Raw genomic sequence first — 24,629 nt, 5'->3', positions numbered from 1 at the left:
CAGTCTCTCGGTCCCAGCTTTGATGCGCCTGTACTGACCTCCCCTTTTGGATGGTAGCAGGGTGAACAGGCCGTGGCTCGGGTGGTTGATGTCCTTGATGATTTTTTTGGCCTTCCTGTGACATCGGGTGCTGAAGGTGTCCTGGAGGGCAGGTAGTTTGCCCCCAGGTGGTGTGTTGGGCAGACCTGACCACCCTCTGGAGAGCCCTGCGGTTGCGGGCGGTGCAGTTGCAGTATCAGGCAGTGATACAGCCTGACAGGATGCTCTCAATTGTGCACCTGTAAAAGTTTGTGAGGGTTTTAGGGACACGCCAAATTTCTACAGCCTCCTGAGGTTGAATATGTAACTACTATGATAAGGCGTTTTGGCTGATCCAAATGTGGTATCAGGTTGGGTGGAAAAGATGTTGGGTACTGTTAAATCGGTGAAGGTAAACTGAAGTGGACTTGTGATGTTTGTTTGTGTTTCTTCCGCCCAGAGGGAGTGGGCGCTCTGTGCCTTTCGAGTTTTGAATTAGAGTCTTTACCCGACAAAGTCATGTTAGGGTATTTCAGTTATCCTGTTAGATCTTTAGTGCAAAATCCACTGCTGTGTTTCAGGTGCTACGTTTATGGTCATGTTGCAGCAGTGTTTAGGAGGGAGATTACAAGATGTGAGAAGTGTGCAGGAGGGCATGAGACAAAGGATTGTGTAGTTTCAGTGGTAAAAGTTGTGTGTCAACTGTAGGGGTGCCCATGTTGCTGGAGATCGGAAGTGCATGTGTGCTGAGGCAGGTGTTGTATGACGAGGGAGTGAAGAAAGTAGAGGAAGATGGGTCAAGGGTGAGTTATGCTGAGAGGATCCCTCTGAGTAGTAGATTTGTGCCAGCACAGAGGGATAGGCCTATGAGTTATATATGCTTCAGTAAGGTTAGCTTCTTAGCGTTCATTCTGTAGCAATGGTTATCAACTGTACTGCAGAAATGGAAAGTAAATCACAGAAAATAGATGTTGTTTTGGCAGCAGCTGAGAAGTACTTGGGTGTACGAGATTGGATTTCAGAAGAGTTACAGGGTGTGTTGACTGGTGGTGTCCCGTCCTTCCAGGTCGTTGGCCTGGGGTAGGATCAGATTAAATTAGTGGAATAAGGTGGTGGGTTTATATGAGTGTAGGGTTAGTTGGTAGGGTAATTAAAAATATGTTTTATAAAAAAATTCACGTTTCCCCTTTTCCCATGATGTATTACAACGTGTAATGGATTTATACTATAGTTCAGTTGGGGGCGGTAATGCAACATATTGGATGCCAACCGCCATTCAACCTCATCTAAGAAGAAGATCACAGCATCGAGTCACCGCACGACACAGAAAACGAACCAGACCCTAAAATACACGCCACTAAAAACACACATGGATCTATAGGAACGAGTATATCGGTGAATACAGCAAAATTAGACGCACCTGACCATTACCATAAGGTTACACATAGCCGTAGTTTATGCTAGGTTATGTATGCAGGGAGAATTGCAGATGCTGCGTGGAAGTAAAATCTTTTATGGAGGCTTGGAAGGACGCGGGGAGCGAAGAGCCGAAGTGGGGAAACTGGAGATTGCTACAACGTACTGGAAACAGTACAGCTTCTGCTGGCTACGAGTGACCCACGCGCACGGGACGGGGTGGAAACATGGCCGCGAATGGCAACAATTTAACATCTGGGATGGGAGAAATTATCCAACTGAACGTTGGTGGGACACGGTATTACATCGTTTAAATAGACCAATTCAGTCTAAAAGAACTGTCAATGTGCTCTCAGGGAGGGCAGGATACTATTAACATACTCGAACAGGCAGACAGACGGCTTGGTCGTTTCTTTTTAGGTTGATATGATGTCGCAGACGATAACATGGAATTCGGGCTGAGATAAAATGCACGAAAAGCACGCAACACATTGTCAAGGCGTGTTTACATTGTTGCAAAACGTATCTTAGGATATGTCTGGACAATGTGTAGTAAATTGCCCGAATTATTGACGGTGTTCCAGTCACATATGTGTTAGCAGCAGCATATGAATTACCCAAGCATGATATCCCACATTAAACACTTTCCATAATGTATGTGTGTATTGATCTGTAACATGATTCCACCTTGGCTTGGACATAGGAATACAATATGTGGTGATATCCTACACCGGATGAATATGATAAAAAACGTGACAACCTATGAGAATTCATGAAAAATAGTATTGTAAAATACAATCCACTGTCATTGAGTCTCATTCATTTTGCATTGTCATGATATGTCTGAGTCGGTTTGATCTTAGGTATATCCTCTCCTTCCTCAGGTTCAGCACCTCTAGACAGACTCTCATGTGGATCCCAGACTCTTTCTTTTCAAGGTGGGTCAATCCACACATCTCTTTATCTCTGCTAAGATGTGATCTGGCTACAGCTCTGGAAAGGTGACCCAGTTCACTTCATGTTTATCTCCCAGCGAATCAATATTGATAATGTACAGGGTATCAAACAGCGTTAGGACTACAGGATTGCCCCACAGTTGAGATAAAGCCAGAGCGAAATTGAGATGAGCTTTTTATGGCTAACTAGAGCAAGATTCCTAGGTGTCTGGCTAGACTGTAAACTCTCCTTCCAGACTCATATATAACATCTCCAATCCAAAATCAAATCTAGAATCGGCTTTCTATTTCGCAACAAAGCCTCCTTCACTCACGCTGGCAAACTTACCCTAGTAAAACTGACTATCCTACCAATCCTCGACTTCGGCGATGTCATCTACAAAATAGCTTCCAATACTCTACTCAGCAAACTAGATGCAGTTTATCATAGTGCCATCCGTTTTGTTACTAAAACACCTTATACCACCCACCACTGCGACCTGTATGCTCTAGTCGGCTGGCCCTCGCTACATATTCGTCGCCAGACCCACTGGCTCCAGGTCATCTATAAGTCCATGCTAGGTAAAGCTCCGCCTTACCTCAGTTCACTGGTCACGATAACAACACCCACCCTTAGCACGTGCTCCAGCAGGTATATCTCACTGATCATCCCCAAAGCCAACACCTCATTTGGCCGCCTTTCCTTCCAGTTCTCTGCTGCCTGTGACTGGAACGAATTGCAAAAATCGCTGAAGTTGGAGACTTTTATTTCCCTCACCAACTTTAAACATCTGTTATCTGAGCAGCTAAACGATTGCTGCAGCTGTACATAGTCCATCTGTAAATAGCCCACCCAATTTACCTACCTCACCCCATACTGTTTTTATTTATTTATTTACTTTTCTGCTCTTTTGCACACCAGTATCTCTACTTGCACATGATCATCTGATGTTTTATCACTCCAGTGTTAATCTGCTAAATTGTAATGATTCGCTCCTATGGCCTATTTATTGCCTACCTCCTCATGCCTTTTGCACACAATGTATATAGACTCTTTTTTTTTTTTTTTTTTTCCCCCTACTGTGTTATTGACTTGTTTATTGTTTACTCCATGTGTAACTCTGTGTTGTTGTCTGTTCACACTGCTATGCTTTATCTTGGCCAGGTCGCAGTTGTAAATGAGAACTTGTTCTCAACTAGCCTACCTGGTTAAATAAAGGTGAAATAAAACAAATCAAAAAAGAGGTTAAGTGTGTGTATGTGCCTGTGTGTGTTTCAGTTTGCTGAGTGGGAGAATATCATCTCTACTGGATGAAACTGGAGCTGTGAGTTCTGAGTCGTTACACAAACAAATATGTTCCAATGTTTTTTGGACAGGGGACTAAACATTCCACAGATGTACTCTCTTATGCTCTTTTATGCAGTGATATTACTGTACCAATGGTATTTATCCCCCCCCTAAAAAAAACATGACTTCTAAATGTCCCTCTTGTCCTCTAGATATTTATTGACAGGGACCCAACAGCCTTTGCGCCCATCTTGAATTTCCTTCGAACCAAAGAGTTAGACTTAAGGTAAGAATACCTGACCCTCCTTACATACAAGGTCAATATGTGTATATAGTCTACATTATGGGGAAGCATATTGGGCCAGGTTAGGTCTTGACTGATGTTCTCTTCTCTTCGTAGGGGGGTAAACATGAACATTCTCCGCCATGAAGCTGAGTTTTATGGGATAACGCCATTAGGTATGGCGTCCATGCACTAAATTGAATAATTACTATGCTACTATCTGGTATTACTATGGTATTACATAGTTATTTATTTGCTATATTTCTCACTTAATGTCTTGAGGTAATCTGGGAAATAACACAAATAATAATCACTTTATAGTTTTCCCTTGTCCATTTACCTATTAGCTATCAGATACAGTATACCTACCTATATAAAATATACAATATAAAACTACTTTCCTGACACGAAGTGCTGATTTGGTGGCATAATTATGTTTGGTTTCTGAATATCTGCCTCTTGTGTTGTGGTGGCTGTCTTCAGTGAGGAGGTTGCTGCTGTGTGAGGAAATAGAACGTTCGTCCTGTGGCAGTGTTCTATTCCATGGATACCTTCCCCCTCCAGGTACTGTATTCCCACAACTCCTCTTACCTAGAATTCTGGATCCTCTGGCACAGGTGAATTACAGGACATTGTACTCTCTCTCTATTCCTCTGTCTGTTTACAAGGGAAATATAAGTGCTCTAGTGACGCTCTTGCTAGTGTTAGTTTTGTCTTTGTACTTTTGGTATTTTTGGCATTTATAAAATGTGTTAGTAATGTAGAATTTGATGTATTATTTCATGAGTTAGTTGGTTGATTGGTGGATTAAAGAATGTGCTTCTCCCACAGCTCTCCCAGCCCGTAACTCCAGCCCTACCCCTGCAGCCTCTGGCCTTGCCGCTGAGGATCGGCCTGGTCCTAGCAGAGCAGAGGGGGGGTTCTCCCAAACCTGCCCCCTCCACCCCTCCCTTCCCGGACCCCCTGGAGCCGAGGGGCCACACAGATTGGGTAAGCAGGGGGGCAGTTAATGGTTAAAAAACAAGGGTGTGTGTAATGAGGCATGGAGCAGGGCTGGCGCTGGGCTGTTCTACTCCCCAGACACATTAGAACACTGTGTGCCTGTTTAACGAGCAATCAGAATACTCAGTCCTACCATTGGTCAGGAGATGGGCTGTGTGTGTGTGTGCCAGGGTTTCCGTTAGCCTGTAAAAGCTGGCTTTTGTCCCCCAAAAAGTTTTTAGAAAAGCCGATAAATAAAATTGGCGCGAAATAATGCTTTTTAGCCTATTCACTGATGGAAATACATTTGACTAGTCATGCTTATCGTTCTATAGGTCATTTGCATAATTGTATGAAATTAAATTGGCTTGTGTGCACAGTATATTTGTTATTTATCTTATCACACGTGTACAGCATACAAATGCAGAGCCTTTGAGTAGAACATCTGCAGCATCTTGTGGTGCTTTCAACACAACTGGGGAAATACGACGTCACTGATCTTCAGTTCGGAAAGTCAGAGCTCTAGAAAGAGGCCAGAGTTTCCGAGTTGGAATTAGTTCGGAAAGTCAGAGTTCTAGAAAGAGCCCAGAGTTTCAGAGTTGGAATTAGTTTGGAAAGTCAGAGCTCTAGAAAGAGGCCAGAGTTTCCGAGTTGGAATTAGTTTGGAAAGTCAGAGCTCTAGAAAGAGGCCAGAGTTTCCGAGTTGGAATTAGTTTGGAAAGTCAGAGTTCTAGAAAGAGGCCAGAGTTTCCGAGTTGGAATTAGTTTGGAAAGTCAGAGCTCTAGAAGGAGGCCAGAGTTTCCGAGTTGGAATTAGTTCGGAAAGTCAGAGCTCTAGAAAGAGGCCAGAGTTTCCGAGTTGGAATTAGTTCGGAAAGTCAGAGCTCTAGAAAGAGGCCAGAGTTTCCGAGATGGAATTATTTTGGAAAGTCAGAGCTCTAGAAAGAGGCCAGAGTTTCCGAGTTGGAATTAGTTTGGAAAGTCAGAGCTCTAGAAGGAGGCCAGAGTTTCCGAGTTGAAATTAGTTCGGGAAAGATCTCCTCTTTCTAAATTTCGAACAAATATTTTAATCTCTGTCACATGAATCCGCTCGCATATGCAGTGCCCTTTTGACAACAGTGTTTTCCCGCTAATTGCATTATGGAACGAACATTCACGCGTAGCCTCCTGCCTTGTGTGCATTGCTGCGCTTATAATGTGAATAAATAATAGTTTATCAACATTTTAAGCTAAAAGTTCTGATCTGTTGCATCAGACTCATTGCTTTTAAAAGTTATTTTTTGTTTCTGTAGCCTAGGCCTACTGATTGTATGAATTTGGGATGTGTCTATAACTGTCCCAGAGTCTGTTTGGAACAGGCTATTTCTTTCTTAAAAAGCTGACCAATAGAATAGGTAGCCTAAACTTCTCTACTATAGTAGATTGACATAAGGTAGTGATTTTGCTACTTGTCTTGTTGGATGAGGAAAAGCATATGTAGACAGTTATTCTAACATGTTCAAAGTGCACATCAGAATTAGGTAAGGACCGCATATCATTGCATCCTAGACTTGCATGTTCTGTTAATATGAATTTACATATTCTAAATGTGATTTACATCATTCTTTGCACCGTGGGCGAACACCCTAATTAGGTTACGCATCCAATGCGTATGGGTCTGGTCAATTTCTCAAATGTCCAGTAAATTAAAATGGTGCCTGCAAATGTCCGGTGCCACATTTTCCTAACGGAAACCTTGGTGGGGGGGTGTGTGTGTTAGAGCCACAGCCAGTTTAAGCTGGTCAGAAACCATGACAGGGCTCTTAGTGTAGTATGCACAGAGCTGAATTATTCTATGAATTATATTGATGACATAACATTTTGTTGACACCCTCACTCAAATACATTGTACATGGTCATGTACAGACTTTAAAAAATCACATTGCGTTTGTAAGCACTATTGCGCAATCATGGTGTAATGTACAGCGCATGTCTAGCTTAAAAAGTAGGGGAAAATGGTACCAGCACCAGCCTACCCAAACCAGGTAACTGACAAAATAAAGTGACACCATTCTTTTCATGAGAAATTCCATCATTTGGTGTTTTGTTGAAGGTGGTGGAAAATGCTGTCTCAGGCGCCGTGACAGATGATTTACATCGTTTTCATGCTCATCAAACAATCAGTGACCGCTCGTGCGGGACATTGTCATTCTGTGGGGGCAAAGCCATGGTAGCCAAAATAATGGCCTGCCTAGCATTTCTACACTTGACTCTAAGCATGATGGGATGATATTTTCACCTGTGTGAAAGCACCTGCTTTCAATATACTTTGTACAATATACAATATACTTTGTACTAATGTACAGTTACGATGTACAGTTACCTGTACATTGTACAGCACTGTGAGTGTCCAGGCAGTTAGTCAAGTACTATGGAAAGTACTATGTTATGTTTCCAGGTGCTGTGGTGGATCCTAGGAAGGTGCTGATTGTAGCTGGACATCATAACTGGATCGTAGTGGCTTATGCACACTTTGTCATCTGCTACAGGTAACTCTGGCATTTGTAGTTGGATCCATCCACTCAGAGTTGATATAATTGATAGATTATGCTCATAAATCTTGAGTGTGTGTGTACTAACGTGTGTGTATTCTCCACTCCAGGATAAAGGAGTCGTCAGGGTGGCAGCAGGTGTTTTCTAGCCCCTATCTGGACTGGTCCATTGAGAGAATCGCTCTCAACGCCAAGGTACTGTTATACTGCTATAATCACAATGGATTGTCCTGAAAGTTGCGTTCTCTATCATATGTATTCTTTTTAAGGTGGTAGGTGGTCCCCATGGCGATAAGGACAAGATGGTGGCAGCCGCCTCCGATAGCAACATCATCCTCTGGAGCATCCAGGACGGAGGGAGCGGCAACGAGATAGGTAGGGGGGGGTGTGTTTGAGAGATTGTGAAAGAGAGACATGTTTGTGTGTGTGTGTGTTATTGACTCACTCTATCCCCTCCTCTCTCTCTCCCCCTCTCTCTCTGTCTCTGTTCTATCTCTCTCTCGCTCTCTAGGTGTGTTTAGTCTGGGTGTACCAGTAGATCATATGTTCTTCATTGGGAACCAGCTAGTGGCCACCAGTCACACGGGGAAGGTGGGGGTCTGGAACGCTGTCACACAGCATTGGCAGGTAGTAATACATAGGGTGTGTGTGGCTGTGTGTCATTGAAAGTGGGTATGTATGTGTTTGACAGTGTGTGTATGAGAAAGGGAGAGAGTTTAACCCTTTCTTTTCTCTCCATCAGGTGCAAGATGTAGTTCCCATCACCAGCTGTGACACAGCTGGCTCCTTCCTGCTTCTGGGCTGCAACAACGGCTCCATCTACTATATAGGTACACACACACCACACCACACCACACCACACCACACCACACCACACCACACCACACCACACCACACCACACACACACACCACACCACACCACACCACACCACACCACACCACACCACACCACACACACACACACACACACAGTTAATTCAGGAAGTGGAATTGGACTTTTCGTTTACTTCCTGAATTGAAATGGAATTGACCCCAACCCTTCTTGGTTTCATATGTGTTTCCTCTCTCACACTCACTCACTCACACAGACATGCAGAAGTTTCCTTTGAGGATGAAGGATAATGATCTGTTGGTGACAGAACTGTACCACGACCCATCTAACGATGCTATAACTGCCCTGAGTGTCTACTTCACACCCAAGACCAGTGAGTACATACACAGACACACTCTCAAACACGCATGCGAACATGCATGCACACACACCAACGAAGACTGAAATGTATTATTTGAGTTCAGCCTTTCTAAGCAATGATCTTTTGCGATGTATTCTCTCTCTCTCTCTCTCTCTATGCACAGTTGTAATAATGTGCAAATAGTTGAAGTACAAACAGGGCTTTTTTTTTTTTTTCGGTGAGGGAGCGTCCTTTACATTTTTTTAATGACATAATTCCTCAAAGTTTGTAGCCTACTGACAGGTGTAGCCTACTGACAGGTGTAGCCTACTGACAGGTGTAGCCTACTGACAGGTGTAGACTACTGACAGGTGTAGCCTACTGACAGGTGTAGCCTACTGACAGGTGTAGCCTACTGACAGGTGTAGCCTATTGAATATCATTGTAGAATAGGCCTATACATAAAATCCATCATCCAGTTGCCTATTTTTTTGATACCCTCAAACTTCAAACTCTAATTTCAAAATAGGCCATCATAAGTGTTAATCGTGAATGAAAGTAATTTACATTTTACCGGTGAAATGTCCAAACTGCATGCCAGTAATTTGATCTCAGTCAGTTTCATGGGAATATGCATTTAGATCTTCTTGAATTAGTATTTTGTGAGCGAATTAAAGCAGACGGTGTTAACAAACTAGTAGCCTTTCTTGTATTTTGTTTAAGTCAGTGTATCCTGCCTTGTGGCACGCGTCGTTGAGTTTTGGCCGCATGAGGATTTTTTGGGGACTATTCAGCATCAGATTAGAAATGATTGAGGAGGTATTTTTGGTGTAACATATTATAAGACTACTATGCTACAGTATACAGTGTATTCTGAAAGTATTCAGACCCCGTAACTTTTTCCACATTTTCTTACGTTACAACCTTATTCTAAAATCGATGAAATCATTTCCCCCCTCATCAATCTAAACACAATACCCCATAATGACAAAGGAAAACCGGTTTATAGACATTTTTGGTAATAAAAATGGAAATATCACATTTACATAAGTATTCAGACCCTTTACTCAGTACTTTGTTGAAGCACCTTTGTCAGCGATTACCGCCTCGAGTCTTCTTGGGTATGACCCTACAAGCTTGGCACACCTGTATTTGGGGAGTTTCTCCCATTCTTCTCTGCAGATGCTCTCAAGTTCTGTCAGGTTGGATGGGTAGTGTCGCTGCACAGCTATTTTCAGTTCTGCCCAGAGATGTTCGATTGGGTTCAAGTCTGGGCTCTGGCTGGGCCACTCAAGAACAGACAGACTTGTCCCGAAGCCACTCCTGCGTTGTCTTGGCTGTGTGCTTAGGGTCGTTGTCCTGTTGTAAGGTGAACCTTTGCCCCAGTCTGAGGTCCTGAACGCTCTGGAGCAGGTTTTCATCAAGGATCTCTTTGTACATTGCTCCAAATATTGTTTCTCATGGTCTGAGAGTCCTTTAAGTGTCTTTTGGCAAACTCCAAGCGGGCTGTCGTGCCTTTTAGTGAGGAGTAGCTTCCATCTAGCATCTCTACCATAAAGGCCTGATTGGTGGAGTGCTGCAGAGATGGTTGTCTTTCTGGAAGGCTCTCCCATCTCCACAGAGAAACTCTGAAGCTCTCTGAGTGACCATCAGGTTCATGGTCACCTCCCTGACCAAGGCCCTTCTCCCCCGATTGCTCAGTTTGGCCGGGTGACCAGCTCTAGGTAGAGTCTTGGTGGTTCCAAACTTCTTCCATTTAAAATGATTGAGGCCACTGTGTTTTTGGGAACCTTCAATGCTGCAGTCATTTTTTGGTACCCTCCCTCAGATCTGTGCTTAGACACAATCCTGTCTTGGAGCTCTATGGACATTTCCTTCAACCTCATGGCTTGGTTTTTCTCTGACATCCACTGTCAACTGTGGGACCTTATATATACAGGTGTGTGCCTTTCCAAATCATGTCCAATCAATTGTATTTACCACAGGTGAACTCCAATCAAGTTGTAGAAACATCTCAAGGATGATCAATGGAAACAGGATGCACCAGAGCTCTATTTTGAGTCTCATACCAAAGGTTCTGAATACTTATGTAAATAAGGTATTTCTGTTTTATTAAAAAATCTAAAAAAATCTAAAAAACAGTTTTGTAGATTGATGAGGAAAATATGTATTTCATCCATTTTTAGAATAAGACTGTAATGTAACAATGTGGAAATAGTCGAGCGGTCTGAATACTTTTTTAGCACTGTATGCTATTATATTCGGTTCTGTTATGTAAAATACTAATGAATCATTGTGATCTTGCGAGACAATGATTCAGCTCTGATTAAACTTTACTAAACAAGCACCATTGTGAGAAGTGATAATTTTCTATTTGTAATAATAATAAGTGATTTTACATTTGTCATTTAGCGGACGCTCTTATCCGGATCGACTTACAGGAGCAATTAGGGTTAAGTGCCTCGATCAAGGGAACATCAACAGGTTTTTCACGTACTGGCCCAACATTCTTAACCGCTAGGATATCTGCTTCCCTAGTGATAAGTAGGACTATTAGGCGTAGGCAACAGATATTGATGAGGGTTATTTTAATTGATTTGAGCATCCTTCGAATCCTGATGCAGAAAGGACAGCACAGTAACTAAGTGGTCACATATCGGTCTGGGTTCCACTGCGCAACAGGGCGTCCGTGGAGTTCTGTTAAGGATCGGCCCCTTTTTTTCAATTTTCGCCTAAAATGACATACCCAAATCTAACTGCCTGTAGCTCAGGACCTGAAGCAATGATATACATATTCTTGGTACCATTTGAAAGGAAACACTTTGAAGTTTGTGGAAATGTGAAAGGAATGTAGGAGAATATAACACATTAGATCTGGTACAAGATAATACAAAGAAAAATAACCAACCTTTTTTTGTATTTTCTTTGTACCACCATCTTTGAAATGCAAGAGAAAGGCCATAATGTATTATTCCAGCCCAGATGCAATTTAGATTCTGGCCACTATTTGGCAGCAGTGTATGTGCAACGCTTTAGACTGATCCAATGAACCATTGCATTTCTGTTCAAAATTGTGTCAAGACTGCCCAAATGTGCCTAATTTGTTTATTAATAACTTTTCATGTTCAAAACTGTGCACTCTCCTCAAACAATAGCATGGTATTCTTTCACTGTAATAGCTACTGTAAATTGGACAGCGCAGTTAGATTAACAAGAATTTAAGCTTTCTGCCAATATCAGATATGTCTATGTCCTGGGAAATGTTCTTGTTACTTACAACCTCATGCTAATCGCATTAGCCTACGTTAGCTCAACCGTCCTTCAGGGACGGTCAACAATCCTGAAGAAGTTTTTAAGAACTTGGATTCTAGATCTCCTTGGTGTGATGATAAGGTTAATTCGGTGGATCAGTTTGTGTGCATATGCATTTGAGGTGGTATTTTTCTGTAAACTAAGCACTCGGACAGTAGGGCGAGTTCAAGTGCGCCGTACATGAGCCCCAAGTCCATAACAAGCCGTTTTAGCCAGGGACAAATTAATACAGTGGCTCAAGCTGTTCTCAATCATCAGAATACACCAGATAGCATAATTTAGCTACAGAAGATCAATAGTTTCCAAAAAATAACTGTGGGTTAATTTTTATCACAAGCACAAACAGGTAACCGCCAAAATAAAAGAAACACCAACATAAAGTCTCTTTAAAAGGATGTTGCGCCACCACGAGCAAATTTATAGAGAAATTAAATACAGAAATCTATGCTGAGCAAAAATATACATGCAACATGTAAAGTGTTGGTCCCATGTTTTATAAGCTGAAATAAAATGTATGAAATGTTCCATATGCACAAAAAGCTTATTTCTCTCAAATTTTGTGCACACATTTGTTTACATCCATGTTAGTGTGCATTTCTCCTTTGCCAAGATAATCCATCCACCTGACAAGTGTGGCATATCAAGAAGCTGATTAAACAGCATGATCATTAAACATGACAATAAAAGACTACTCTAAAATGTCTCAAGTTTTGAGGGAGTATGCCATTGGCATGCTGACTGCAGGAATGTCCACCAGAGCTGTTGCCAGAAAAATTAATGTTAATTTCTCTACCATAAGCCACCTCTAACATCGCTTTATAGAATTTGTCAGTACGTCCAACCGGCCTCACAACCACCGACCATGTGTAACCACGCCAGCCCAGGACCTCCACATATTGATGATATGTGGGATCGTCTGAGACTAGCCAGCCGGACAGCTGATGAAACTGAGGAGTATTTCTGTCTGTAATAAAGCCCTTTTGTGGGGAAAAACACATTCTGATTGGCTGGGCCTGGCTCCCCAGTGGGTTTATTTCTATTTTTATTTCACCTTTATTTAACCAGGTAGGCTAGTTGAGAACAAGTTCTCATTTGCAACTGCGACCTGGCCAAGATAAAGCATAGCAATTCGACACATACAACAACACAGAGTTACACATGGAATAAACAAAACACAGTCAATAATACAGTAGAAAAAAGAAAACAAAAAGTCTATATACAGTGAGTGCAAATGAGGTAAGATAAGGGAGTTAAGGCAATAAATAGGCCATGGTGGCGAAGTAATTACAATATAGCAATTAAACACTGGAATGGTAGATGTGCAGAAGATGAATCTGCAAGTAGAGATACTGGGGTGCAAAGGAGCAAGAAAAATAAATAAATACAGTATGGGGATGAGGTAGATAGATGGGCTGTTAACAGATGGGCTATGTACAGGTGCAGTGATCTGGGAGCTGCTCTGACAGCTGGTGCTTAAAGCTAGTGAGGGAGATATGAGTCTCCAGCTTCAGGGATTTTTGCAATTCGTTCCAGTCATTGGCAGCAAAGAACTGGAAGGAAAGGCGACCAAAGGAGGAATTGGCTTTGGGGGTGACCAGTGAGATATACCTGCTGGAGCGCGTGCTACAAGTGGGTGCTGCTATGGTGACCAGTGAGCTGAGATAAGGCGGGGCTTTACCTAGCAGAGACTTGTAGATAACATGTGGGTGAGCCTCGCTCCCAAGTGGATGGGCCTATGCCCTCCCAGGCCCACCCATGGCTGTGCCCAGTCATGTGAAATCCATAGATTAGGGCCTAATGAATTTATTTCAATTGACTGATTTCCTTATATGAACTGTAACTCAGTGAAATTGTTGCGTTTATATTTTTGTTCAGTGTAATTTACATAACTATTCACACCCCTGAGTCAATACATGTTAGAATGACCTTGGGCAGCGATTACAGCTGTGAGTTTCTGGGTAAGACTCTAAGAGCACACCTGGATTGTACAATATTTTAGCACATTTATTATTTTTTTAATTCTTCAAGCTCTGTCAAGTTGGTTGTTGATCATTGCTAGACAGCCATTTTCAAGTCTTGCCATAGATTTTCAAGCCTGTTTAGGTCCAAAGTGTAACTAGGCCACTCAGGAACATTTAATGTCGTCTTGGTAAGCAACTCCAGTGTATATTTGGCCTTGTGTAATTGTCCTGCTGAAAGGTGAATTTGTCTCCCAATGTCTTTTGGAAAGCAGACTAAACCATGTGTCCCTCTAGGATATTACCTGTGCTTAGCTCTAATCGGTTTATTTTTATCCTAAAAAACTCCATAGTCCTTGCCGATATCAAGCATACCCATAACTTGATGCAGCCACCACCATGCTTAAAAATACAGTGCATTCGGAAAGTATTCACGACAAAGTGAATTTCTTTGCCACATTTTTTGCAGTGTTACTTTAGTGCCTTATTGCAAATAGGATGCATGTTTTTGATTTTTTTTTTGTACAGGCTTTTTCTTTTCACTCTGTCATTTAGGTTAGAATTGTGGAGTAACTACAATGTTGTTGATCCATCCTCAGTTTTCTCCGATCACAGCCATTAAACTCTGGAATTGTTTTAAAGGCGCACTATGCTGAAATCGGCATTTCCTGGTTGCTAAAATTAATAATATTTTGCCTAATTTCAGTTTGTGACAAAGCAAACAGTCATTGGGAAGAGAATCTTTGTACCATCTAAACCACTGTGAAATATATTTTCCATAACCAAAAATATAGTTTTTTTAGCTGTTTGAAGCTTGTGTACACCGAGTACACCAAACATTAGGAACACCTTCTTAATACTGAATTGCACTCCCCCTCCCCCCATTTGGCTCAATTTGTTGGGGCATGGACCCTGCAAGGTGTGGAAAGCGTTCCACAGGGATGCTGGCCCATGTTGACTCCAATGCTTCCCACAGTTGTGTCAAGTTGGCTGGATGTCATTTGGGTGGTGAACCATTCTTTATTCACACAGAAAACTGTTGGGCGTGAAAAACTCAGCAGCGTTGCAGTTCTTGAAAAACCAGTGTGCCTGGCACCTACTACCATACCCCATTCAAAGGCACTTAAATCTTTTGTCTTACCCATTCACCCTAAGAATGGCACACATACACAATCCATGTCTCAAGCCTTAAAAATCCTTCTTTATCCTGTCTCCTCCCCTTCATCTACACTGATTGAAGTGGATTTAACAAGTGACTTCAATAAGGGATCATAACTTTCACCTGGTCAGTCTGTCATGGAAAGAGCATGTGTTCTTAATGTTTTGTATGGGAGTTTATAAAAAATGTGTTTCTCTCTCTCTCTCTCTCTCTCTCTCTCTCTCTCTCTCTCTCTCTCTCTGCTCCCTTCTCTCTCTCTGCTCCCTCTCTCTCTCTCTCTCTCTCTCTCTCTGCTCCTTCTCTCTCTCTGCTCCCTCTCTTCTCTCTCTCTCTGCTCCTTCTCTCTCTCTCTCTCTGCTCCTTCTCTCTCTCTCTCTCTGCTCCCTCTCTCTTTCTCTCTCTGCTCCCTCTCTCTTTCTCTTTCTCTCTTTCTTTCTCTCTGCTCCATCTCTCTTTCTTTCTCTCTGCTCCATCTCTCTCTCTCTCTCTCTCTCTCTCTCTCTCTCTCTCTCTCTCTCTCTCTCTCTCTCTTTCTCTCTCTTTCTCTCTCTTTCTTTCTCTCTGCTCCCTCTCTCTCTCTGCTCCCCCTCTCTCTAGGTGTGAGTGGTAACTGGATAGAGATAGCGTATGGGACCAGTTCTGGAGCAGTGAGGGTCATAGTCCAACACCCTGAGACAGTAGGCTCTGGACCTCAGCTCTTCCAGACCTTTACTGTCCACCGCTCCCCTGTCACCAAGATCATGCTCTCTGAGAAACACCTTGTCTCAGGTAAGAAGGGACAAGGGAAATATTGTGATATATTTGAGCCGAGTTATTAGTGCTGAGTGATAAAAAAAAAAAATGTAGGTCTGTTTTTGAGGTTCTCTTTTTGAGGTCTGTTCGGTTTTGGTTTGATTATTACAAAAATAATCACGATTTTCGATTCGGTTTTGATAAGAAAATGTAAAACATAATTAAATGCACTATGCATTATGTGGGTTGAATGCTGTAACAACACAGAATAAAACAATGAATAAAAGTCCCATGATAGTAGTGACTGCCCATTACTGATTACACTTATTAACCATCATTTATTCACATTACTTTAATAAAATATTTCAGTGTTGTATATTACATTTGTTTTATTTGATTACTTTATTATTTAATTCAAACTCATCTCTGTAGAGCTGCTGCCAATCAAAATCACTATTTTAGTTGTTCTTCAAAGTAAATAAAGGCATATTTTTATGACTGCTGAATCTATCAATCACTTTTTATTTTATTTTACAAGGTAAGTTGACTGAGAACAAATTCTCATTTATAGCAACGACCTGGGGAATAGTTACAGGGGAGCGGAGGGGGGATGAATGAGCCAATTGGAAGCTGGGGGTGATTAGGTGGCCATGATGGTATGAGGGCCAGATTGGGAATTTAGCCAGGACGCCGGGGTTAACACCCCTACTTTTACAATAAGTGCCATGGGATCTTTAGTGACCACAGAGAATCAGGACACCCATTTAACGTTCCATCCAAAATACAGCACCCTATGTCCCCAATCACTACCCTGGGGCATTGGGATATTTTTTTAGACCTGAGGAAAGAGTGCCTCCTACTGGCCCTCCAACACCACTTCCAGCAGCATCTGGTCTCCCATCCAGGGACCAACCCTGCTTAGCTTCAGAAGAAAGACATCAGTGGGATGCAGGGTGGTATGCTGTTGACAGGGTTGTATGTTGCATTAATATTTTAAAATAAATTATTTACAGCCAATAATAAAGAGGAAAGACAGCAGTGGGATGCACTTAGATCATGTACAGTGTTTTCAGGTAAAAATACCTGGCGAAGGAACTGCTCTCTATTTATCCCCTTTTGATCTCGCATCCTTCTCTCTTCCATTGCATGCGTAAAAGAAACACAGATCGGACACGTAGGCACGCAATGGATTATGGTCATTGTAGTTGATTATCACGTTTTCTATGCTAAACTATGTAGAATATTGGCCTGTTGGAAACTACAACTTCGCACAGTTCGGCTTGATCTGATTTATCTCTAGATAAAGTGCGCAATGTGCACATTGAGCTCACAGAAAAAAGAAAAAAAATGGAATTCAAATAATTAAACCGACATCGGTCAAATTACCAACATTTCAGTTAATCGTTCAGCACTAGTTATTATGGAAGCGGGATAAGAAAATAACGATGATGATGATGATATATCTGTATGTATCCAGGGTGGGTCTGGATCCAGGGTGGGTCTGGCTCCAGGGTGGGTCTGGCTCCAGGGTGGGTCTGGCTCCAGGGTGGGTCTGGCTCCAGGGTGGGTCTGGCTCCAGGGAGAGTCTGGCTCCAGGGTGGGTCTGGCTCCAGGGAGGGTCTGGCTCCAGGGAGGGTCTGGCTCCAGGGTGGGTCTGGCTCCAGGGAGGGTCTGGCTCCAGGGAGGGTCTGGCTCCAGGGTGGGTCTGGCTCCAGGGTGGGTCTGGCTCCAGGGTGGGTCTGGCTCCAGGGAGGGTCTGGCTCCAGGGTGGGTCTGGCTCCAGGGTGGGTCTGGCTCCAGGGAGAGTCTGGCTCCAGGGTGGGTCTGGCTCCAGGGAGGGTCTGGCTCCAGGGAGGGTCTGGCTCCAGGGTGGGTCTGGCTCCAGGGTGGGTCTGGCTCCAGGGTGGGTCTGGCTCCAGGGAGAGTCTGGCTCCAGGGTGGGTCTGGCTCCAGGGAGGGTCTGGCTCCAGGGAGGGTCTGGCTCCAGAGTGGGTCTGGCTCCAGGGAGGGTCTGGCTCCAGAGTGGGTCTGGCTCCAGGGTGGGTCTGGCTCCAGGGAGGGTCTGGCTCCAGGGAGGGTCTGGCTCCAGGGAGGGTCTGGCTCCAGAGTGGGTCTGGCTCCAGGGAGGGTCTGGCTCCAGGGAGGGTCTGGCTCCAGGGAGGGTCTGGCTCCAGGGTGGGTCTGGCTCCAGGGTGGGTCTGGCTCCAGGGTGGGTCTGGCTCCAGGGAGAGTCTGGCTCCAGGGTGGGTCTGGCTCCAGGGAGGGTCTGGCTCCAGGGAGGGTCTGGCTCCAGAGTGGGTCTGGCTCCAGGGAGGGTCTGGCTCCAGGGTGGGTCTGGCTCCAGGGAGGGTCTGGCTCCAGGGAGGGTCTGGCTCCAGGGAGGGTCTGGCTCCAGAGTGGGTCTGGCTCCAGGGAGGGTCTGGCTCCAGGGTGGGTCTGGCTCCAGAGTGGGTCTGGCTCCAGGGTGGGTCTGGCTCCAGGGTGGGTCTGGCTCCAGGGTGGGTCTGGCTGTGTTTCATATACATTGTGTGTCTCTCGTCTGTCTGTCTTTGGGTGTGTGTTTTGTCTCCTTTCAGTGTGTGCGGACAACAACCATGTGCGTACGTGGACAGTGACGCGGTTCCGAGGCATGATCTCCACGCAGCCTGGCTCCACCCCCCTCGCCTCCTTTAAGATCCTCTCATTGGAGGAGACTGAGAGCCACGGCAGCTACTCATCAGGCAACGACATTGGTGAGAGAGGGGGAGCGGGAGGGAAGGAGAAAGTGAATAGATATGGTAAATGGAAGGGGTGGATGGACAATTGTTAAAGTAAATCTAGAGCCCAGTATCCAGGGTGGGTCTAGAGCCCAGTATCCAGGGTGGGTCTAGAGCCCAGTATCCAGGGTGGGTCTAGAGACCAGTATCCAGGGTAGGTCTAGAGCCCAGTATCCAGGGTGGGTCTAGAGCCCAGTATCCAGGGTAGGTCTAGAGACCAGTATCCAGGGTGGGTCTAGAGACCAGTATCCAGGGTGGGTCTAGAGACCAGTATCCAGGGTGGGTCTAGAGACCAGTATCCAGGGTGGGTCTAGAGCCCAGTATCCAGGGTGGGTCTAGAGACCAGTATCCAGGGTAGGTCTAGAGACCAGTATTCAGGGTGGGTCTAGAGCCCAGTATCCAGGGTAGGTCTAGAGACCAGTATCCAGGGTAGGTCTAGAGACCAGTATCCAGGGTAGGTCTAGAGACCAGTATTCAGGGTGGGTCTAGAGCCCAGTATCCAGGGTAGGTCTTGAGACCAGTATCCAGGGTAGGTCTAGAGACCAGTATTCAGGGTGGGTCTAGAGCCCAGTATCCAGGGTGGTGTGGTCTCCCCTCAGGTCCATTTGGGGAGAGAGACGACCAGCAGGTGTTTATTCAGAAGGTCATCCCCATCACCAACAAGCTGTTTGTTCGCCTCTCCTCCACTGGGAAAAGGTATTACACATCCGTTATACACACATATCATGATGTTATAGCCTTGTCTGATAAACATGGTCATTTAGCTCTTTCATCCAGCTCACAGTAAACACACTTACAGTTGAAGTCGGAAGTTTACATATACCCGAGCCAAATACATTTAAACTCAGTTTTCACAATTCCTGACATTTAATTCTAGTACAAATTCCCTGTCTTAGGTCAGTTAGGATCACCACTTTATTTTAAGAATGTGAAATGTCAGAATAATAGTAGAGAGAATTTTTTATTTCAGCTTTTATTTCTTTCATCACATTCCCAGTGGGTCAGAAGTTTACATACACTCAATTAGTATTTGGTAGCATTGCCTTTAAATTGTTTACCTTGGGTCAAACATTTCAGGTAGCCGTCCACAAACTTCCCACAATAAGTTGGGTGAATTTTGGCCCATTCCTCCTGACAGAGCTGGTGTAACTGAGTCAGGTTTGTAGGCCTCCTTGCTCACACACGCTTTTTCAGTTCTGCCCACATATTTTCTGTAGGATTGAGGTCAGGGCTTTGTGATGGCCACTCCAATACCTTGACTTTGTTGTCCTTAAGCCATTTCGCCACAACTTTGGAAGTATGCTTGGGGTCATTGTCCATTTGGAAGACCCATTTGCGACCAAGCTTTAACTTCCTGACTGATGTCTTGAGATGTTGCTTCAATATATCAACATAATTTTCCTGTCTCATGATGCCATCTATTTTGTGAAGTGCACCAGTCCCTCCTGCAGCAAAGCACCCCCACAACCTGATTCTGCCACCCCTGTGCTTCACGGTTGGGATGGTGTTCTTCGGCTTGCAAGCCTCCCCAATTTTTCCTCCAAACATAACTATGGTCATTATGGCCAAAAAGTAATATTTTTGTTTCATCAGACCAGAGGACATTTCTCCAAAAAGTACGATCTTTGTCCCCATGTGCAGTTGCAAACCGTAGTCTGGCTGCGTGGTCCCATGGTGTTTATACTTGCGTACCATTGTTTGTACAGATGAATGTGGTACCTTCAGGCGTTTGGAAATTGCTCCCAAGGATGAACCAGACTTGTGGAGGTTTACACATTATTTTCTGAGGTCTTGGCTGATTTCTTTTGATTTTCCCATGATGTCAAGCAAAGAGCCACTGAGTTTGAAGGTAGGCCTTGAAATACATCCACAGGTACACCTCCAATTGACTCAAATGATGTCAATTAGTCTATCAGATGCTTCTAAAGCCATGACATCATTTTCTGGAATTTTTCCAAGCTGTTTAAAGACACAGTCAACTTAGTGTATGTAAACTTCTGACCCACTGGAATTGTGATACAGTGAATTATAAGTGAAATAATATGTCTGTAAATAATTGTTGGAAAATTACTTGTGTCATGCACAAAGTAGATGTCCTAACCGACTTGCCAAAACTATAGTTTGTTAACAAGAAATGTCTGGAGTGGTTGAATAACGAGTTTTAATGACTCCAACCTAAGTGTATGTAAACTTCCAACTTCAACTGTAAAATCACCAAATGTGGTCCAAGTAGACATACAACCTATAACCCAGGTATTGCTAGCACTATGCTCCAACCATAGAAATCCTATGAAATGACTATTAATATACTATTGCTGTAGTATTGTAATTAATTTACTATTACTATAGTATTGTAATTCATTTACTATAGTATTGTAATTCATTTACTATTACTATGGCTCCAACACACTGAGCTACCAGAACTGTGGCTGCTCTGTTCTGGTCTGAATGCAGTCAGTTCCGGTCTATTCCAGTCTGATGTGGTCTGTCCTGCTTGTCCCCACAAGGATCTGTGAGGTGGCGGCAGTGGATGGGACCACCATCTCGTGTTTCACGGTTAGGGAGTGTGAGGGTTCTAGCAGGATGGGTTCTAGACCCAGGAGGTACCTGTTCACGGGCCATGGAAATGGCAGCATTCAGATGTGGGACCTCACCACCGCTATGGACACTGCCAACAAGGGAGAAGAGAAGAAGAAAGATGGTAAGGCGTGTGTGTAGTGTGTAGTGGAAAGGTGTGTGTCTGTGTGAAAAGATAACAAATCATTTGTATAGGAACATTATGCATCTGAGGGCATTGTACATATCCATGGCTTGTAGTCTGTTTATTATCTATCCTGCTGCCTAGTCACTACCCCTACCTCAATTACCTCGTACCCCTGCACATCGACTCAGTACCTGTACCCAATGTATATAGTGAAGATATCGCTACTCATTGTGTATTTATTTTTCTATATTTTTCTCTCTGCATTTGACAGATAACATTTGATTTGATTAGTCATTGACACTTTGTTTTCACATGTAGTTTGACACTGATCAATTATAATGTGTTTGATTGACAGAGGTGGGCGGGCCAACAGAAGAGGAGCTGCTTCAGCTATTGGACCAGTGTGACCTCAGCACCTCCCGCTGTGCCACGCCCAACATCAGCACCGCCCCCTCGGTGCTGCAGCCCAGCCGTCTCCGAGAGTCCTGCTCCAGGTCTCTACACCCCTGAGTCTGACTCTTTATGTTGTGCACGTTTGTCTGTCTACTGTGTCTTTTTCATGCTGTCTATATCAATTTCTCTGACCCCTGTTGTCTTTATCTCTCCAGCCTCCAGCTGCAGGCCCAGGATCCCATTCCAGAGACGGCCACCTACGGAGCTCTGCGACCCTACAGAGAGAGCCCACTGCTGGCCCGAGCCCGGCGCACAGAGTCCTTCCACAACTACAAAGACTTCCAGAACTTCTCCCTAGGGAAAGGCCTGCTGGAGAGCCCTGAACAGGCTCCAGGACAGGGGGCACGCCCAGGTACAGAAGCCAGAACCCGGTCGCTGTGTGAAGCTGGGGGAGAGGAGGTGGAGAGGAGGGGCTCTGCCATGGAGCTCTGGGCTAGCCGAACCACTAATGCCGCTTACGCTAATGTCGTTGCTAACGTTGCTGTGGTCATAGACGCAGCTGAGGGTATCACAGAATCGCCACGGCAACCGCCTGAGAGCCCTGGTGGAGACGTTCGTCGAAGGGTCCAATCGGAGGAGGAGGAGTGGGCGGGGCTTGGATCAGGGGCGAAGGCTAGGTCTGAGGTGAGGCGGAAGGCAGGGTTTGAAGGAGGGTTGTTTCTGGGCAGGAAGAGGGCACCTCCCGTCCCCCAGCTCTCCTCGCTGTCCTCGGGGGTGTCCTCGGGGGGATGCAGTGAGTCCTCCTCCACCGCCTCCCCCTCCCCCACTAAGCTGGCCTCCACTTCCCCCCGACGCAGGAAGTGCAGCGAGCCGGCCAATCAGGACAGCAGCCTGTGAGTGAAGGACAGCTCTGATGCAGACACGCCCCTTGTGTTTGTCAGTCAACAGCTTCAGGTAGAAGTTACCTCCGTAAACACTGATCTAGGACCAGCCTACCCTCCACAACCCTAACCATTAGGAGGAACTGGCCTTAGATCAGTGTCTGAGGGCAACTCCATCTCACAGGCAACACTCATGTATGACATCTCAAAAGAAAGCCCTATATTCTCAGTCAAGAGGAAGAAATTTGACGCAGCCTAAGGATCATGACTTTAACCCTTTATATATCTCCATCATTGCTAGTATCTGGTTGCTACACAATTAATAATAATAAATCATTTGGTGGGTGCTTATATTTGTTCTAACGTCATACATGTACAAGTGTGTATTAATACTTGTGTGTGAATTGGACATGTGTTTTTTGCATATCCCAACTCTCCGGCAGACACCCTTGGAGTGTGGGGTCACGGCCAGGGTGCACCTCCAATGTTTGTTCCAATAGTCCCTCATGACATCATTCAGACTTTTTGTGTTGGATGCATGTAGTTTACAGACTGTTAACAAAGTGCTACATACGTTTATTTCCCCCTTGTGGTTGTGGTCACTTTCCCAAACTCATAGTTTGGGTTCACAGATAGTGAACCTTCACACAGTCATGCTGTTCTACCAGCCAGTAGCCATGTGTGTTGTGTTTAAGACATGAATGAATTCAACACTACACAGTAAATCACTTTATCTATACTTCTTTATCGAAACAGACCGACGTCTCATGCTGAAGATCGATGTGACTTTCCATGGTATTGTTTCTTTAAATGTAAAGAGGATTACATTTTGTAGTGTCTTCTTTGACATTATCTAAGTATCCCCCTGTCCTGTGATGGAGAGAGGATCTAGAGTTTTAAGGGCAGATTCAATCAGATAGGCAGCAGCATAGCGTTGTTTTGGAGGTGTCGGAGGTGGAACTGTGTTAGAGCTGTCAGATCCACAAGAGGCTCGTTGCGTTAACTGCCATTGGATGCAACGAAACCACACCAGACTATAATCCCAACAAATCCCATGCGGCCACGTTAAAGTTCAAACACTCAAATTAGACTAGTGGGAATAAATCCCCCATCAAATGAGCATGAAAACATGCATCAGCCTCACATCAATGACATCAGTCATTATTTTTAACATGATAGAAGCCTGCACTTTCTAGTACCGTTTTGAACCTCTAACACAAAGGGATAATAAGGAAGGAGATTGACAGGAGCATCCGCTCACCGATATGCCAGCTCATACCGCTTGTACACCTCCAACACTCAGGCTGTATCACAACCACCCGTGATTGGGAGTCTCATAGGGCGGCGCACAATTGGCCCAGCGTCGTCCGGGTTTGACCGGTGTAGGCTGTCATTGTATATAAGAATTTGTTCTTAACTGACTTGCCTAGTTAAATAAAGGTTAAAAAGAAATCTGCTATGTCGGCAAACGCTGGTTAAAGCTCCATCTGATTGAATCCAGGCCTTGGACCTGTCCAGTTGTCACAGGTTGGATAGCTGCTATTATTGTCACTCCTGTCACCCAACGATAGCTTTCAGATGGAGAAAGAGAATAGGGGAGGGAGAGAGAGAGCAAGAGTTATCAATGGAGCCCATCCTTTAGTTCCCTTCCTAAGACATCCTCTACCCCATCACTAGACCAGACCTGGGTCAAGTACATACAACTTGAGGTGCGCTTGATTTAGCTTGTCCACTAAAATGGAATAGTCCCAAAAGTGCAAACTCTGCCCAACACTCTAAATCAAGCGCACCCCTTGTATTTGAATGTACTGTATTTGACCCAGGTCTGTTTTTGACAGAGATGTTCAATAAGAGATGGAATGTTGAACATATACAAAGATGTACATTTAAATAATATGCAACCTGATTATACTGTATATTAAGAGTATACCTACAAAATCCAAACTATATAAGTAACCATACTGATGCATTTAATATTTATGTAACTATCTACATATTTGCTGTTTGCGACATGTCTGTTTGTTCTCATATAATCTATATTGATATGACTCATATTTTATCGTACCTAAATTGCATTTGCTCTATGAAGACTAAATGATGAAGTAACAT

The 24,629-nt window shown here is 44.2% G+C and overlaps 1 protein-coding gene across 1 annotated transcript; it reads left to right on the top strand.

Moving 5' to 3' along the window:
- Positions 1–1,326: 1,326 nt before the first annotated feature.
- LOC120060196 (BTB/POZ domain-containing protein KCTD3-like) lies at positions 1,327–23,846 on the top strand. Its single transcript, XM_039009335.1, has 19 exons — positions 1,327–1,732; positions 2,319–2,372; positions 3,649–3,694; positions 3,870–3,943; positions 4,058–4,116; positions 4,424–4,504; positions 4,772–4,930; positions 7,359–7,449; positions 7,563–7,647; positions 7,722–7,827; positions 7,964–8,079; positions 8,195–8,282; positions 8,542–8,658; positions 15,652–15,822; positions 18,363–18,518; positions 19,142–19,238; positions 21,050–21,243; positions 21,602–21,740; positions 21,855–23,846. Exons 1-19 carry the CDS (start codon positions 1,662–1,664, stop codon positions 22,534–22,536), a joined length of 2,586 nt encoding a protein of 861 aa, XP_038865263.1. The 5' UTR covers positions 1,327–1,661; the 3' UTR covers positions 22,537–23,846.
- The last annotated feature ends 783 nt before the right edge of the window (positions 23,847–24,629 follow it).

The sequence above is a fragment of the Salvelinus namaycush genome, chromosome 15 (assembly GCF_016432855.1).
Source record: "Salvelinus namaycush isolate Seneca chromosome 15, SaNama_1.0, whole genome shotgun sequence".
Taxonomy (NCBI): domain Eukaryota; kingdom Metazoa; phylum Chordata; class Actinopteri; order Salmoniformes; family Salmonidae; genus Salvelinus; species Salvelinus namaycush.
The sequence above is the reverse complement of the archived record's forward strand: the minus strand, read 5'-3'. Positions and strand labels throughout refer to the sequence as shown.